The 18728-nt window shown below is 37.3% G+C and overlaps 1 protein-coding gene across 11 annotated transcripts in view; it reads right to left on the reverse strand.

Annotated features, from left to right (window-relative positions):
- The window catches only part of EHBP1 (EH domain binding protein 1), a 343070-nt gene that overhangs the window by 274664 nt on the left and 49678 nt on the right, over nucleotides 1-18728 (reverse strand). For all 11 annotated transcript variants that reach the window (XM_028168400.2, XM_028168401.2, XM_057558222.1 and 8 more), the window contains exon 3: nucleotides 7977-8034. In XM_028168400.2, the coding sequence (XP_028024201.1) occupies nucleotides 7977-8034 (58 nt within the window). The remainder of the gene's footprint in view (nucleotides 1-7976; nucleotides 8035-18728) is intronic.

The following is an 18728-nucleotide window of genomic DNA, read 5'->3' on the forward strand; positions in this document are numbered from 1 at the left end:
TTTCAACAGGTTAATCAGAGAAAAGTGTCAATGAGCAGGTGATGAGAGAAGACTGTAAGGAGGTGAATCAGATATTTTAAAACATGGGAAGAGCTTCCTAGGGAGATGGACCAGCAACTGGAAAGGTGCTGAGGCAGTTAGATAACAACAATGCCAATGTGGCTGGAGCAGAGTGGTCAAAGAGAAGAGCAGCAGGAGATAAGACTAGAGAAAACACGGAGGGCCCAATCATATGAGGCTCTGGCAGCCCATTCCAAAGATTTTGGTTTGTAATTTGAGTGAGATGGGAAGTCACTGGAGGATTTTAAGCAGAGGAATGATGAAGTTATTTTTTTGACTCTAGCAAATGTATTCAGAATAGGTTTCAGATGTAAGAGAGGAAACAGGGAGACCAGTAAGCTACTGCAATTATCCTGTGGAGAGCTAATGGTGACTTGGCTTGGGGTGGTAGAAAAGTGGTACAAAGTAGTCAGATTCCATACATTTTTTCATAGTTTCAAGACAGAATCAATAAGGTTTTCTGTCTGATTGTATGAAAGAAAGTACCCAAGGATGATTCTAAGGCTTTCGCCCTTGAGCAAGTACATAAAAGGAATTGCTATTAACAGATATGAGGCACAACTGCTGAAGGATCAAGTTTGGAAAATAAGATTAGGAACTCAGTTTTATACACATTAAATCTAAGTTGCCTTTTAGATATTCAAGTGTAGGTGTTTAAATAGGCAGCTGGATGTACGTGCCGGGAGTTATAAATTTGGGAATCATCAGCATGCAGGTGATACTTAAAACTTGGATGTGATCCCAAAGGAGTGAGGAGAGAGAGAAAGAGAGAGAGGGAGAGAGGGAGGGGGAAAGAGAGAGAGAGAGAGATAAAGGCTCAAGAACTGAACCTTGGAGCACAACAATAACAGGTCCAGGAAATGAGGAGGAACCAGCAAAGAGGGGTCAGTAAAGCAGAAGGAAAACCAGAGGCGTGTGGTATTCTGAAAGTCTAGAGGAGAAAATGTTTTAAGGAGAAAGGAACAATCATCTGTCCCAAATCTTGGTAACAGATCAAAGAGGATGAGATCTGGAAAATGACCCCTGGATTTAACAAAGCAGAAGCCATTACTGACTTCACAAGAGCAGTTTCAGTGGAGTGACAAGGGTAAACACCTGACTGGATTAGCATGGACTCAAGAAAGAATAAGAAGAAAGAAACTGAGCTAGCAAGTACATTCAACTCCTCTGAGGTGTTTTGCTGAAAGAGAAAGAGAGAAATAGGTTGGTGCTAGTGGGAGAAATAGTGTCAGAAGAGAATTTTTTAAATAAGAGAAAAATATTTTTAGGCTGATGAGAAATATCCAGTTAAGAGGGAAAATTTAATGATGCAGAAGAGAAATAACTGCTAGAGTAATGTCCTTAACAGTACAAAAGGAGACAGATTGGCCTTTGCTCGGAGCACAGACCATTCTTCCATAATAATAGGAAAGTAGCTAAAGTATACAAGTGCAGGTGCATGTCAGGGAGCAGATTTAACACATGAAGAAACTGAGGCACAGACTGGCCCAAGATCACACAGCAAGTAGGTGGCAAAAGTTGGATTTGAACCCAGGAAGTGGAACTGAGAAGGGATCAAGATCATGGAAACTTATGTCCATGTGAATCTTATCATATCTTGTTAGTTAAAATACCAGCAGAATATTATAAGTTAACTATACTTCAATAAAAGATAGAATACCAGCACAAGGTATAGGTTTAGCAGCACTAAACTACTCCCACTCCAGCTAAATTGTCAATAACTCCCCCTCTATTCTCTCTTCATTGCCCCCAGATCACAAAACTTCAGGTGAGGAAAGGGAAGTAGAGACTCACAAGAGACTTAGCACACTACAGCCAAAGGTAAAGAACTGGGTTTTGCTGATTAAAAAACATCTCCAGGGATTCCTCTATTCCCCTGCCTATTTCTATGCCTGTTGACAGTCCTAGAACAAAAACTCCACAAAGTAAACAATATCCATTTTGAAAAGTAAATTGCTGCCCATCTTAGAAAATCTTTAATCAAAACTCTACATAGTCTACATATTTAATTCTGAAGATTTACGACAACTCTAATTCTCATGTACTGTCATGGTAGATCAAGCAATTTCTCTGGTCTCTTCAAACTTCCCATAATTATATTTTCATAGTCTCCCGATACATTAAAAAAAAAAAAAGACCATAATAACTGAACTTTACTTATTAGCCACGGCAGAAAAGATAGAGTTTTTGTAAAATTCTGAATGAAAAAAAAAGACCATCAAAGAATTTTAGGCCTGAAAATATCTTTAGGAGATCTAAACCAGGTCCAGATAAGGAAATTGAAGCAATTAAAGAGTAAATGGCTTGCCTGAAGCCATACTAATAATCAGTAGGAGAACCAACTCCATGATTTTCAAGTTCAGAGTTCTTCACCCAACCGACATCATAGCCAACTCTATTTCTGATTCACAGAGTAGTCAAGAAAATAGCCTTCTATCCCTAAGGTCTTAACATTTATGTATATGACACAGAGGTCAAGAGTGGGAAAAGCAGGGAATGTGGAGACCAACTAATAACTGGGCAGGGTTAGAAGGTGGTGATACCACATAATTTCCTCAGGTATCCTAATGCTGATCCTCTAACAGACCTATTTAAATTCTCAGTCTTGGATCAGGGAATGGTAATTAGACCAATAAACAAACAAAAATACAATCTGCTTAATGAATTAAAATCTTTTTTTTTCTTTCTTTTTTTAATAAAAAGAGACGGAAAGGTGCTAGTTCCCAAGCTGCTAGTATGCTGCCATTTTCTGACCATCTATCCAGCATCTCTTCCCAGCAAGAGAAAAGGTCAAACTAAGACAGAGCTCTGGCTTTCTGATAGTCTTTTTAGGGACTGTACACCTAGCTAAGTTAGGACAGTGTAACAATATCAATTAGTCCAGCTGAGTATCTGGCAATGCCAGCTTTATAATGTTAGCTAATTATTATATACTAGGCAGAAAACAGAACGAGTAAATTTTGCTGGAGAGGAAACTATGATGTATATAGCAGCAAACATGAAGGAAAAAAAAAAAAACTGTTCCTAGTCAGAAGAGCTTACTACAACTTCTACCTCAAACAGAATTAAAGAACCTGAAGCTAGAAAAAGAATGAAAAGTCTAATACAGGTAACTAAAAATAGCTGCGGTATTAAACATCTAACTGTACAACTCAACTGAGACAGGAATTTAGGTTCTTAAGAACTTTACTTTTTAAAAAGCACCTCATATTGGCACTCATCAGCACTACAAGAACCCTGATCAGTTTTTATTCAGAGTAACAGAAAGGATTTCCCTAGAAAATAATTTGGTACAAAACACATACAGCTATTTAGCTAGCTCCTTAGTAGAGTCAGGAAAGGCAGGTTATTTAATCATTTGCCAGCATCCTAGTACAGTTAATGGCAGAAAGGATGAAACCACATTATCCAGTTCTACTCATATATTTTTTTTCACTTTTTAATCATATCACAGATCCTTTAGCAAAGGCAGACCTAAGGAAAAGGTAACATATCTCAATTTTGAGTAATGACTCTATAAAATGCCTTATTTTCAAATTATTTCATATCATATCTTACCTAAAAGACTTGTACCTAATATGGAACTAAACGCAGAGTAAATATTCACTTGTTACTTCTGATTCCTATAAAATCAAAATATTTCACTGAAAATTTATAACTGTCATTTAGTTTTTAAATTGATGATTTTCAATTTATAAAACTGCATCTACCCATATGTTTAAGATGTCACATATAAATTTACCTTAGAGTTGTCCAAATCATGGTCATAAGTCAAAGCTCTACGACTATACCCACCCCTTCATGATACCATAGCACATTGATAAAGGCTACAGCACAACCATAGAGCAGGGAAGTAGAGGTGGTAACGCCATCCAAAAGCTGGTGAGGACTTTCAAGCTCTTGTTTCCCTTTGGAACTCTCCCATCTCTCTGTGAGTTTAAATTTAGAAAACTAGATTTAAGGCAACAGACTACTCTGCCATAATTCTTCTTGTCTATCACAATTTCCCTGCTTCCTATTGTCAAACACTGTACTGAAAAATAATTTATTTAAGCATATACAAATCAACTGCAGCCTGAAAAAAATCTGTCATAAATGCCATGACTTGAGGATAAGAGGTGGGGAAGCTGCATATTGGGATAATTACTCATGGTAATTATTTTCTCGATAAAAAATGATTCAGCAATGAGTTCTTTATATATTTAACTAGAAAAATAGACATGTACCCAAAGAAAGTGAGCAATAAATGGAAAACTAAACTTTAAATTAAATAAGGCAATGTGCCTTATTATTTTACTGTCTAATCTGTTATCCGGGTGTCAGTTATAAATTTCAATCCACCAATATAAAAAAAGTAGATAATCAACTATACTTCAATAAAATAATTTTTTAAAAGGTAGATATACTCAGAATCAGGCAAGATAAACAATAAGTTATACAGATGACCAAAGAAAATTAATTACTGCGTAGTTCAAACTCTTTCCAGAAACACAGTTAAAAGTAAAAACTATACTGTTTTCTGGCCAATGGTTGCAGAAATCTGTTTTCTCCCTAAGTGATTTCAATGGGACTTAGCAAGCAAATAATATTTCAAAGGAAAAATGTCAGAAAACAGAAGAGTTTTTCAGAAGAAAACAATGGTTCTAGTCTGTGGATTCAATATAACTGATAGCTAATTTTAAAAAATAATAGCTGGGAACAATTTTCTTTTTTTTAAGAATTCCAAAATGCCATGGATCTCAAGCTTCTCAAGATTAAAAAATAAAGTTATTTGTTTAATTTTCACAATAATATCATTATTTCTTTCATAGCTTCTGGAACTGATTTTTATGTCCTTATTTAGCTGCTGTGAACAATTTACAGAACAGCATTTCACATATACATGAACATATTATGTATATGCTATAATAAACAACACATTGTAAGTTCTCATAAACTTTTCAAAAGTACATCTATAATGTTTCAAGAGAAAATACAATGATTCTAAAATATCCAGAAGGGATTTGAAATATTAAGAGCATCACAACTGGAAAATTAGTCCAATAAGAAATAGTTCCTTCTAGAAAATATTATATTTTGAGAAAAATCAACCTGTAGCCTATGTTTGTATTTCACCTTCTGGATTCAATCAATATTTGATACAATATAAAAAAGAATCTGGGGCTTCCCTGGTGGCGCAGTGGTTGGGAGTCTGCCTGCCAATGCAGGGGACACGGGTTTGAGCCCTGGTCTGGGAAGATCCCACAGGGCGCGGAGCGGCTGGGCCTGTGAGCCACAACTACTGAGCCTGCGCGTCTGGAGCCTGTGCTCCGCAACGGGAGAGGCCGCAACAGTGAGAGGCCCACGCACCGCGATGAAGAGTGGCCCCCGCTTGCCACAACTGGAGAAAGCCCTCGCACAGAAACGAAGACCCAACACAGCTAAAACAAATAAATAAATAAAGTTATAAAAAAAAAAAAGAATCTGGACCTAAAAGTTATTTGACTTTCAAAAATGTAATTAAATTAAAAGTATATGTAATTTCAAATATGGGTATTCTGAATTGACCTTTAATCTACAGCATTTCATTATGCTTCATAATGTTTTTTTTTTTTTTTTTTTTTTAAAGGATTTTCTTATTTATTTATTTATTTATTTATTTATTTTTGGCTGTGTTGGGTCTTCGGTTCGTGCGAGGGCTTTCTCCAGTTGCGGCAAGCGGGGGCCACTCTTCATCGCGGTGCGGGGACCGCTCTTCATCGCGGTGCGCGGGCCTCTCACTATCGCGGCCTCTCTCGTTGCGGAGCACAGGCTCCAGACGCGCAGGCTCAGTAGTTGTGGCTCACGGGCCCAGCTGCTCCGCGGCATGTGGGATCCTCCCAGACCAGGGCTCGAACCCGTGTCCCCTGCATTAGCAGGCAGACTCTCAACCACTGCGCCACCAGGGAAGCCCCATAATGTTTTAAGAAAACAATTAGTATCTAGTTTCTAAAAGAGGGAAATCATTTTTGTTGATAGCTAAAAACATTTAGGGTCGATTTCTAATGTTTATAGTTATATTCAGATTCTTCTATCATACTTAGTGGATGGCCTAATATTGTTCCTTTTCACAAAAGCTTAAGACCCACTGAGCAAAACTGACAGAAGACCCTAAGTCTATTTTTAGAACCCCTTCTCATAAATAGATAAGAAAATATTACATGTCCAAAATATAATGCCCCCAAACTACAAATGTATGCTTTGAAGAAAATGCTATTCATGAGGTAAGCAACTGGACCTTTCCTATATTGCTGGTGGGGGTATATTAAAAGTTCAAAATGTACGTACCCTATTACCCATTGATTACATTCCAAGTTATTCGCCCAAGAGAAAACATTTGTCCCCCAAAACACTTGAACAGTAATGTTTACAACAGATTTATTCACAATAGTTGAATACTCAGAATATTCACTGGAAACAAATCAAATGTTCATCAACAGATGTATAAAAAATCAAACTGCAGTACATGCACATGATGGAATACTGCTCAGCAATGAAAAAAGTTAACTACCAATATTCACAATAGCATGAATAAATCTCGAAAACATGCTGCACAAAAGAAACCAGACATAAAATAGTACTTTTGTATGATTCTATTTATGTGAAATTTAAGAACAGGTAAAAATAGCCTATGGTGATTGAAAAATCAGAATAGTAGTTGCCTCTAAGGATTGGGAATTGACTGGAAGAGGACTCAAAGGAAAAAGGTGATGAAAATAGTCTATATCTTGATAGGAGTGGTAATTATACAACTATATATTGATCAAAACTCATAAAATTGTGTAATTAACATCTGTGACTTATACCGTATATACATTTTAATTCAATAAAAATAAAATTTAAAAAGATGCCCTTAAAAAATTTTAAATTCTGAAATTTAATTAAAATTTAATTTCAGTTAAAATGAATAAATTTTTCTTTATATAAGCCTACTTACGGAAAAACCAACATTCAATAAACATGCTTGTAGTTATTGTATGCTTATAAAAATATACTCACACTTACTTGTCTATAGATTGGAATTTTTAAAATATCTAGATTTGTTATTAAACATTTTAAAATTCTGTTCTGGGCTTCCCTGGTGGCGCAGTGGTTAAGAATCCGCCTGCCAATACAGGGGACAGGGGTTTCAGCCCTGGTCCAGGTAGATCCCACGTGCCGTGGAGCAACTAAGTCTGTGAGCCACAACTACTGAGCCTGTGCTCTAGAGCCTGCGAGCCACAACTACTGAGCCCGTGTGCCGCAACTACTGAAGCCCATGCGCCTAGAACCTGTGCTCTGCAACAAGAGAAGCCACCGCAATGAGAAGCCCATGCACCGCAATGAACAGTAGCCCCCGTTTGTCACACCTAGAGAAAGCCCACGTGCAGCAACGAAGACCCAACACAGCCAAAAATTTTTTTAAAAATTTATAAATAAATAAATAAAATTCTCTTCCACTCCCCACAAAGCCATAAGAACAAAAAATTAAAACCTTTCAAAAATCCAACTCCTCTTCAGTAACCCAGCAATGGACTCAGATAACTCATCATTCCTTATGTGTGTCCTAACTTCATCCTCTTGGAATCTGAATAAAGTAATCCTAGGTATAATGTTGTAAGTGATATTTATTTAATCATTATTTCATGATATCCTAGCACAGAGAAGTTAAATAACTATTATGTTATTCAAGGCTACCAAATCCAAAATAACTCAGGTAACTGGCTCCTGCTTTAGGAACTGCAGTAACAAGATTACATACAGTGCCTGATCAATCATTTTAGTACATTAGATAATAAGAAATACCCAAAATATCAAGTAATATTTTAAAATATTCTTCACTGGGACCAGAGAAGCTTAATAATTTGACCAAAGGTCAAATTCAACATTTGGGTAAGAAATTTAGAAAACAGACAAACCTTGGAAGACTTCCTTCGGCTTCTTCTCGTCCAAACTACCACCAGTTTATCTGGTTGCCTGCCAAATAAGAAAAAGATAACGTATAATTTAAGTTATCTTAAATCAAATAATAAAATTTAGTTCTAGCGCCTTTAAAAGAATGAAAAATCATCTGCTTTAGATTACATAGAACCGTTGCACTTACAATAAAGCTCTATAAATTATTCATATATAGATGTTGAATACAGATATGATCTAATTTAAATGACTAATATTTCATCCGCACGTTTTTCTAAAAATACTTTACCAAGTAAATTCATTGGGACAAACCAAGTAAAATAAAATACACTATTTTAAAAGGAAAAGCATACATATATCTCCTTTAAAACAATACTATAGGGCTTCCCTGGTGGCGCAGTGGCTGAGAATCTGCCTGCCAATGCAGGGGACATGGGTTCGAGCCCTGGTCTGGGAAGATCCCACATGCCGCGGAGCAACTGGGCCCGTGAGCCACAACTACTGAGCCTGCGCGTCTGGAGCCTGTGCTCCGCAACAAGAGAGGCCGCGATAGTGAGAGGCCCGCGCACCGCGATGAGGAGTGGCCCCTGCTTGCCGCAACTAGAGAAAGCCCTCGCACAGAAACGAAGGCCCAACACAACCAAAAATAAATAAATAAATATAAAAATAAAAAAAAAAAAAATAAAACAATACTATATTTCTAACACATTATCCACTTTAATTTAGAGAAAATAAGCATAAAAATGATACTTCCAAAATAATTTAAATCTGTGGTTTACACTACTCTTGCATCTCTGTATCTTATGAACAATGCTTATGGTTTTCAAAACCTTTTTATAATCAATCATCTCAACTATCTTCATAAAAACAATACAATACCAAAAAATAGGCAAGGTACATTCTGGCAAAGTTACATAACTCATCGAAAGTTCTGGCAAAACCAAGACCAAATGAAATACAGGTCTTCTAATTCTCATACCTCTCTTCTTTATCTTCTGCCAACATAAAGTTAAAAACAAAACAAACTCACGTTTTCAGCTAATACAACTAAGTTCTCTTTAATGCTTAGGGAAAACATAAAGACTATGATTATCAGTTCTTTTACTTAGATTTTTATTTTTAAAAATCTTAGATAAAAGCTTTTTAACCAAGAAATGAATGATATTACTTATCTCAGTGACCTTCACCACTTTTCTCTGTCTCCTTCATTTTACCCTGGTATCTTTCATTATCAGCAGATGACCCGTCCTATTTAACTACCTACCTACCTACTTACCTTCCTACCTACATACATATATTATAAAAGGTCACCAGCCATAAACTCCTGATCCAGTGATTTATCTAGAAACCTGTCCAAAGAGTGACAGTTGTCTAATGAAAAATATTACTGAGGAGCTGACCCTGAATGTAGTACAGAGAAATAAAGTGATAATATTTTTAAAGAAGGTAAGAGACATAGAAGATAGATTGAGAAGTACACACACCTAATAGAAATTCTAGGGCTTCCCTGGTGGTGCAGTGGTTAAGAATCCGCCTGCCAATGCAGGGGACATGGGTTCAAGCCCTGGTCTGGGAAGATCCCACATGCCGCAGAGCATCTAATCCCGTGCGCCACAACTACTGAGCCTGCGCTCTAGAGCCCATGAGCCACAACTACTGAAGCCCGCATGCCTACAGCCCGTGCTCCGCAACAAGAGAAGCCACCGCAATGAGAAGCCTGCGCACCACAATGAAAGAGTAGTCCCCACTCGCCACAACTAGAGAAAGCCCGCGCACAGCAACAAAGACCCAAAGCAGCCAAAAATAAATAAATAAATTTATTAAAAAAGAAAGAAATTCTAGAAGTTTAGAATAGTGGGAATGGCAGAGGCAATACTGAGAAAAGGCTAAGAATGTTCCAATAAACATAGGAGTCCTTAGGTTGAAAATATATATTAACAAATAAACAGGATAAATAAAAAACTAATCTATATCTAAATACCTTGCAATCAAACTACGGAACAGCAAGAATAAAGAGAAAAATCATAAAAGAAAAGATAGGTTACCAGCAAAGGCATAATTATGCTGACAGCAACTTCTTAGCAGCAACAGCACCCAAAATACAATGAAGCTAATGATCTTCAAGTGCTAAGGGAAAACAGATGCCATCCTGGAGTTTCATATTGGCTAAACTACCATTTAAGAAATGGTTTTAGACATAAAAGACTAAGAGTTTACAATGTATATAACCCAGCTAAATACAGGAAGGAGGAGGATGCAAGAAGCAATATAAATGTGGTAAAATGTTAATACTTGTTCATTTTCGGTGATAGGACCTAAAGAAAACAAGAGTAGACAAAAAAACAAAGTAAGGTTCCAATGAAAACTATTTCATCAAGGCATCTTCTAAACAAATGCAGTGTGTTTCTGATGGTGATAGTAACCAGCATAGTATAAAAAAGAAAAATGGTGGTTCTCCACCCAAGACTAAACCAGTTCCCAAAGACTGTCAGGCTTTGAAGACAACAATTGTAAAAACCAGTAGCTTGCTTTGGTGAATCTTTCCAGCGTGAGATGTTGGGAGCAGGAACCAGATGCCAAAGTGCTAAATTACAGATGAAATAGAAGAAAGTTTCTATCAAACATCAGAGTGTTCATCTAAGAATCTGAACCAATGGAGAAACAAACAAAACCTTGTTCAACACACAGAGAAATAGAACAGGACAAATGACATGAAGATGGGGAGCAGTATAGCAACATGACAACAGAGCTGGGCAGAGGGTATGATCAATGATGGCAGCTTAACAGCAGAGGGACTGAATAGCCAACCAGTGCAAGCTACCTTGTTTGAAAGCATTGGTGGCTTGCTGGAACACTTTACCTAGATTACTACACTAAACTTTTTACTATGTTCTCACCTCCACATTTCCAGCCCAACCTCAACTCTTAATTATATTTCTGCAATACTTCTTTAGAAATGCTATAAAGATCTTACCGATTTTCCTTATTATCCTTACTGGGCTCTTATACTGAAGGTACTACAGACTGGCACTTGAAGGTTGAATTTCACAGATTCATTTGACCTAAATAGTATTCAATTTTAGTTTAAATTTAAACTTTAAAAAACATTTCTTACTTAAATGCCTTTAAACAAGGTCCATGCTATCCAGATTACCAGAGCCTCCAATGCTATCAACTGCTTCACACCTGACCAGCTTCACTCTTAAGATAATCTTAGTCCCTGTATGCATTTGACCCTGTGACACCATAGCATGCAAGACAACATCCATATTCCTGAATGTGGTTTATAAGGCACTTCACCACCTGACTCTGATCTACTTTTCTAGATGCAAAATCTACAAATATCTCAAAGGCATCTTCCTTTCCAACCAATCCCTCAACACTTATTCAATTTCTTCACCTCTTTGCATGTTACAAACTTTTTTTAAAACCGCCTCTTTTCTCTCCTTTTCTACCTGATAAACTCTTAATTCATCACTTCCTCTGTGAAAACCTGACCATTTCTCATTTCATTCCCACTTCATCCCACATCCTAAACCTCAAGCAGAGTTAACTGTTCCTTCTACTGTATGTCCAGTAATACCCTAGACACCTCTTTTTTAATACCCTATGTGCCCTGTATTACATTATTTGTTATTATTTCTATCTCCTCCACTAGACTGTGCTCCTTTATCAACCATATCTTATTTATCTTTCTATTCCTAGTAACTAATAAGAATCTGGTACAAGATTGAGGCTCGATGTACATTCTCTACTGAACGAACCTTAAATTTCATCCAGGAGTTCCCAACTGGTTAATTATAACTGATGAGGTCCAACTAAAGTGAGTAGCTACATAATACATTCTCTCTGCAGCTTATTTGAGCTTTGCAAGCATCCTCACCTTGGCTGCACATAGGAATCTCCTGGGAAGGGAGAGTGCAAAGCAATCCCCACACCTCCCGACTTGGAACATTAGCAAGGTATTAGTTGTGATGGCAGTGAGGGTGTCTCCCCTCCACGATATTGTCCTAGTGCCACCTGCAGTTGCCTCCACCTAACTTGGCCTCTCAGGATCTCCCTCCCCTCAACCCGTTCTGATCTGGTGTTTCAGAAAAGGGAAGCCACTTACTGTAAAAAAAATTAGGAAGGGTGGTCTCCTAACCTATATGCCTGAACTTCCAAGTATGTAAATATAACATAAATTACTTATTTGAGAATGTCCCCAGAGATGAATAAACTTTTTTGTGATTCTAAGTCATGTCCAATTTTTATAATGTCTTCACTAGAAATCAGCCCACCTTTACATTATCAGGGACAAAGCAAGGCAGAATGTTCTAAAATAAAGAACTGTGCCGTGAGTTATTGTTCTCATAGAAGAACACCAATAACCACACAACTGGATGACCACAATTAATATTTTAAGCATCCATGCTGTACTAGAAAAGAACCATTAAATATTCACTTATGTGCTCCCAAGAGGCCAGGGACAGAGCAATTGTGAGAGTTTTATCCAACTACCAAAGAACCTATATAATTTTCTATCAAAAAAGTCAAGACAACCTGATAGAGCCCAGATTTTAGAGAAAATCCAACAATCACGTATTTAACATTTCTACCCCATTACCTAAGTAACCAGGTAGCACTACACATACAGATATATAAACATACACACATATATTTATATATAGATATTTACATATATAAACATTTTATATACATACACATAAAATGTACACAGACACACTGCCTGAGTTCCACTGGAAAATTTGTAGTCTTTTGGTGGGCTTATGCAGGGGAGGAAATTTTACATTTAAAAATAAGGGACTTTCCTGGCAGTCCAGTGGTTAAGACTCCATGCTTCCATTGCAGGGTGCATGGGTTTGATCCCTGGTCGGGGAACTAAGATCCCACATGCCGGGCAGTGCAGCCAAAACATGAATGAATGAATGAATGAATAAAATAAAAATCGACCTTCTATCCTACCCTCAGAGTCCTTAAAAGGCAACAAGTTGAATCTGAAGGTGGCAAGACTTATCTCACACTATGGTCCTGATTCTGTAGAGGAGGAAGGACAGGAGGAAAATGGAAGTGGAAGGAGGAAAATGGAAGTGGAAGGAGGAAAAGATATGAGAGCTACAATGAACCAGCTTATAAAGCAATAAACTGTATCTTTCTTTTGTCTGCAACTAAGTTTTGGGCCCTTCTCTTTGCCACTAGTGATCTACTGTGATCCAAGTAAATTTAAAGAAAAACATTTCTGGCTTAAATTTAGACTCCTTTACTCTTTCCTACTCTCGCATGTGTGTCACTTGTGTGAGGTGAGACTGAAAAGCCGTGAGAAAAATTCCAAAACCATCACTTGAAAACCAGTCTCATCACTCTCCAGAATCATAATAAGCATTCAACAAATATTTTATTGAGTGCCTATTACATTCCTGGCACTGTGCTGAGCCATGGAGATGAAAAGACAAAAGACAAGCCTTGATCCTCTGGAAGTTTACATTCTAGTGGAGACAAACAATTAAACCAACTACCCAACTCCAGGCGCAACCTGTGATAACTGTGGTTACTATTAGGAAATGAAATTACATGTCATTTAAAGAATATACTTTTCTGTATTTTCTACAATGAATTTATATTACTTTATGGTGGGGAATTATTTAAATGTGGGGGGGGAGTTATTTAAAATAAAATAGCACTTTTAAGTTTGGAATTACATATGAACAGACAGAATTAAACGATTAAATTTTAAAATTTCATTGTATTTATTTTTTTATTTTTAAACTTTTTATTTTATATTGGAGTATAGCCAATTAACAATGTTGTGATAGTTTCAGGTGCACAGCAAAAAGACTCAGCCATACATATACATGTATCCATTCTCCCCCAGATTCCCCTCCCATCCAGGCTGCCATATAACATTCAGCAAAGTTCCCTGTGCTATACAGCAGGTCCTTGTTGATTATCCTTTTTAAATATAGTAGTGTGTACATGTCAGTCCCAAACTCCCTAACTATCCCTTCCCTCCATCCTTCCCGCACTGGTAACCATAAGTTCATTCTCTAAGTCTGTGAGTCCGTTTCTGTTTTGTAAATACATTCATTTGTATAATTTCTTTTTAGATTCCGCATATAAGTGATATCATAGGATATTTCTCTTTCTCTGTCTGACTTACTTCACTCAGTATGACAATCTCTAGGTCCACCCATGTTGCTGCATTATTTCATTCTTTTTTATGACTGAGTAATATTCCATTGTATATATGTACCACATCTTCTTTATCCATTCCTCTGTTGATGGACATTTAGGTTGCTTCCATGTCTTGGCTATTGTAAACAGTGCTGCAATGAACACTGGGGTGCATGTATCCTTTTGGACCATGTTCTTCTCTGGATATATGCCCAGAAGTGGGATTGCAGGGTCATATGGTAGCTCTATTTTTAGTTTTTTAAGGAACCTCCATACTGTTCTCCATAGTGGCTGTATCAATTTACATTTCCACCAACAGTGTAGGAGGGTTCCCTTCTCTCCACACCCTCTCCAGCATTTATTGTTCGTGGATTTTTTGATGATAGCCATTTTGACTGGTGTGAGGTGATACCTCATTGTAGTTTTGATTTGTGTTTCTCTAATCATTAGCGAAAAATTTCATTGAATTTAAAGACTTCTCAGCTGAATTAATCTGTTTTCTAAGTCAATAGAAGTGGAAGAGGTGTATTCTTTGCCTTAAGTTAACATAAATGTTCCCTAAGGTCTGAGCTGGCCATAGACAAAATTTTGAAAGAGGCCCCACTTGACTCTGCAGCCCCTCCAATCTCTGGGGCATTCTTCCTTGGGCCTGCAAAGTCAGTATGGCACTCCATCACAGGACCCAACAATAACAATATGACAAATGCTTTTCAGATCACTAATTCTCTTCTATATCAATTAAAATCCCCCTTTCTCCAGGGTAAGTATCTTAGGAAGGTAGTCAAAGGAAAGAAAACTGGGGAAACAATTTGTATTAATTTAGGAGATATGAATTTGTAAAAGGAGGCCCCTCAAAGATGACATAGTACAGAGGAGAGAATACTAGACTGGAGGTTGGGAAACTTGTTTTTCCTAGTTCTGGCACGTAGTGACCTTAGGAATGCCTCTCCATTTCTCTGAGCCTATTCCCTAATTTGTCAAATGAAGAGATTGCACTAAGACCTCAGCTAGTTCTAAAACTATGATTCAGTGACTGTATGATTAAATGACTCAAACTGGTTAAATATTTTGTGGTTTAAAATGAAATGAGATAGCCAGGACATGGAAGCAACCTAAGTGTCCATCAACAGATGAATGGATAAAGAAGATGTGGCACATATATACAATGGAATATTACTCAGCCATAAAAAGAAACGAAATTGAGTTATTTGTAGTGAGGTGGATGGACCTAGAGTCTGTCATACAGAGTGAAGTAAGTCAGAAAGAGAAAAACAAATACTGTATGCTAACACATATATATGGAATCTAAGAAAAAAAAAAAAAGGTCATGAAGAACCTAGGGGTAAGACGGGAATAAAGACACAGACCTACTAGAGAATGGACTTGAGGATATGGGGAGGGGGAAGGGTAAGCTGTGACAAAGTGAGAGAGTGGCATGGACATATATACACTACCAAACGTAAAACACATAGCTAGTGGGAAGCAGCCGCATAGCACAGGGAGATCAGCTCGGTGGTTTGTGACCACCTAGAGGGGTGGGATAGGGAGGGTGGGAAGGAGGGAGACGTAAGAGGGAAGAGATTTGGGAACATATGTATATGTATAACTGATTCACTTTGTTATAAAGCAGAAACTAACACACCATTGTAAAGCAATTATACTCCAATAAAGATGTTAAAAAAAATGAAATGAGAAATTAAAGAATAGGGTAAAGGATTTGTGGCATGGAGTCCTTTGCCTCCTGTTTTCTGACAACCTAGAGGTAGCTAATATTACCACCTTTGAATAATATTATGAAAGGGGAAGTAGTATCTTTTAGCAGAGCAGTAAATGGACCACCGAAGATTCAGACTCCCTTGTCCAAAGCACAATGTTAAACCTGGGAGATGTTGCAGGAAGCCCCTTGTCCCCAACCACCACCACCACTCGCAGCATGCTGACACTGCGATGGAACTACATGATACCTCTCACCACTGGTGTCGCTTCTGGAGGAGAGTGGATAAGAAATGAGTATACCTTCTCCACACCAGCTGAATGGAGAGGATTCCAGAATGCAAAGGAGGGCAGAGTCATAAGATAAAAGGTGTATGGGCTCCTGAATGACCACGTGGAAGGCCAGTCAACCTCTCTAGACTGAAAAGTGAGCAAGAAATGAACTTTTATTAGGTCAAACCACTTTGATTTTGGGGTGTGTCTGCTACAGTAACTCCTCAACATATAGAAAATTCAAAAGACACACATACATAACAATAAAACAGTTGCTGCCTTGTAGAAGCTTACACTGCAAAGTGCTGAGACCAAATTTAACCTTTTTATATCCTACTGGTTTTCACATATATGAAATTGATGTTTCCGAAGATAAAAGACAGCTATACCTCAGAACTTAGTAATTAATATTTATGCCTTTGAGCTTTTCCTAAATTAAAAATAAGGAATCATAAGCCTTTAGAACACAAAAAGTACAGCATATTCCTCTCACCAAAGAATACAGGATATGCTTACAATGAGGAAAAGAGAGCTCACAATATTAACCCTGATGTTAATGTGAATAGGTACTTCACTAAATAACAAGGTTATTCCTTTTAGGGGAAAGGGCTCTTAGCCATAACTGAACATTTCATGGTGGGATGCTGTGAATATTGAAACGAAAGGGGGAAAATTGTCTTATCACAGAAATACTCTAACTTAACTATTTCTCAAGTAATTATTTTTATCCTTCAGTAGGTACATCTGCCTCCTATTGTACTATCACTGCTTGTAGCTCCAGTTAATTATACTCCTTTATGCTTACTTCACAAGAGTTATTTAGCAAGCTGTAATAATTAATTCAATAGGAAAAAAAATTCTACAAGACAAAGTACACATACACAGGATATATTTCTTTTCTGTAAAAATGAAAGGACAGTTCTAATAATAAGAGATGTAAATCTTTGTCACTCAAATAAAAATATTTTTTAAAAAAATTATATTTTGCCTCTTCCTACCATCTTTAAAATATTTTCACAGAGTGATTGCTTTTGGTTAAAAACGTATAACTGGTGACACATATGGACTTTCACTGACAGGGATTCTTATAGCTATGTATTTAGGAACAGCACCATTCAAACTGAGGAAGTGCAGTTTGACAAACTTGAGCTAAGTAAACTTTCTGAGAGGCCATCAAAAAATACACACACATGTATATATAATTTTTTTGCTATACTATTAAACAGTATAAAGGGTTTACAATTTCTAATATAAAGGTATTTGAGAGAAATAGCGTTATAATCAATCACTGCTGTATCATGTGTGCAATACTGATCTTCCCAAATAATACTTCCTACTTTCTTTTTTTTTTTTATAAATTTATTTATTTTATTTATTTATTTTTGGCTGTGTTGGGTCTTCGTTGCTGTGTGCGGGCTTTCTCTAGTTGCGGCGAGCGGGGGCTACTCTTCATTGCGGTGCGCAGGCTTCTCATTGCGGTGGCTTCTCTTATTGTGGAGCACGGGCTCTAGGCGCATGGGCTTCAGTAGTTGTGGCACTTGGGCTCAGTAGTTGTGGCTCACAGGCTCTAGAGCACAGGCTCAGTAGTTGTGGCGCACGAGCTTAGTTGCTCTGCGGCATGTGGGATCTTCCCGGACCAGGGCTCGAACCCGTGTCCCCTGCATTGGCAGGCGGATTCTTAACCACTGCGCCACCAGGGAAGCCCCCTACTTTCTTTATTGTTTTATAAAATCACCCATGATGCTTCCTTTAATTTAGCTTATTACTTACTACTTCTTTTTTTCTAGTCCTGTTTGAACAAGCCTCACATGTCACTCACATAAATATTAATATTTCCAAGTCATGTACCGGGCTTCCTGGAAAAGAGATTAGTAGAAAAAAAATAGGATACATCACTCAGACCATTCCCCAGCCCTCCTAAACAATCATATTCACCATTTTCTCTCAACACAATTCTGTAATTGCTGCAATTTTGTGTTTGGATGATTACATTTGTCTGTCTTGTTTCTATCTGACTTTAAGGGTCTCAAGAGTTTTCCTGGTATTCACAAAGCGTTTTCCTGGTATTCACAAATCATTTACTGGGAGGGAGGCAGGGAAACAGAATATCATGGATAAAAAAATCATACGACGGCAGACAGATCTGGGTTCCCCTCCTTCGGGTTGTACCATCTAAGCCTCAAGATGTTCCTCATCTGTGAAATTAGAACCTCACAGGACCAATGTAAAGATCTGTTAAGATAATGCAAATAAAGTACTTAGATCAGTGCCTGTCTTTCAGCAAATTTTCAGATAATGTTAGCAACCATCCCGTGTCTATGCTTCCAAACAGCTTTGTATAGTCTCCCTCTTAAATGTGAACAAACAAAGGATCATCTGAGGAAAGTTTCTAATTTAAAAGGCAAGTGGCTAAAAGAGAGAAAAAAGAAACTTGAAAGAAACTGAAGACATTATCACTAATATCCTTGGAAATACAGAAGATATTGTACCCATGAAAAATATAAAAGGAATATTTAAAGAATAGTAGAGAAATCTGGAAATTATGTTATGTCATCCTTTTTCATTTAGGAAAGTAAAAATTGAAGAGTTTGAAGATA

Source organism: Balaenoptera acutorostrata, chromosome 12 (assembly GCF_949987535.1).
Source record: "Balaenoptera acutorostrata chromosome 12, mBalAcu1.1, whole genome shotgun sequence".
Taxonomy (NCBI): Eukaryota; Metazoa; Chordata; class Mammalia; order Artiodactyla; family Balaenopteridae; genus Balaenoptera; species Balaenoptera acutorostrata.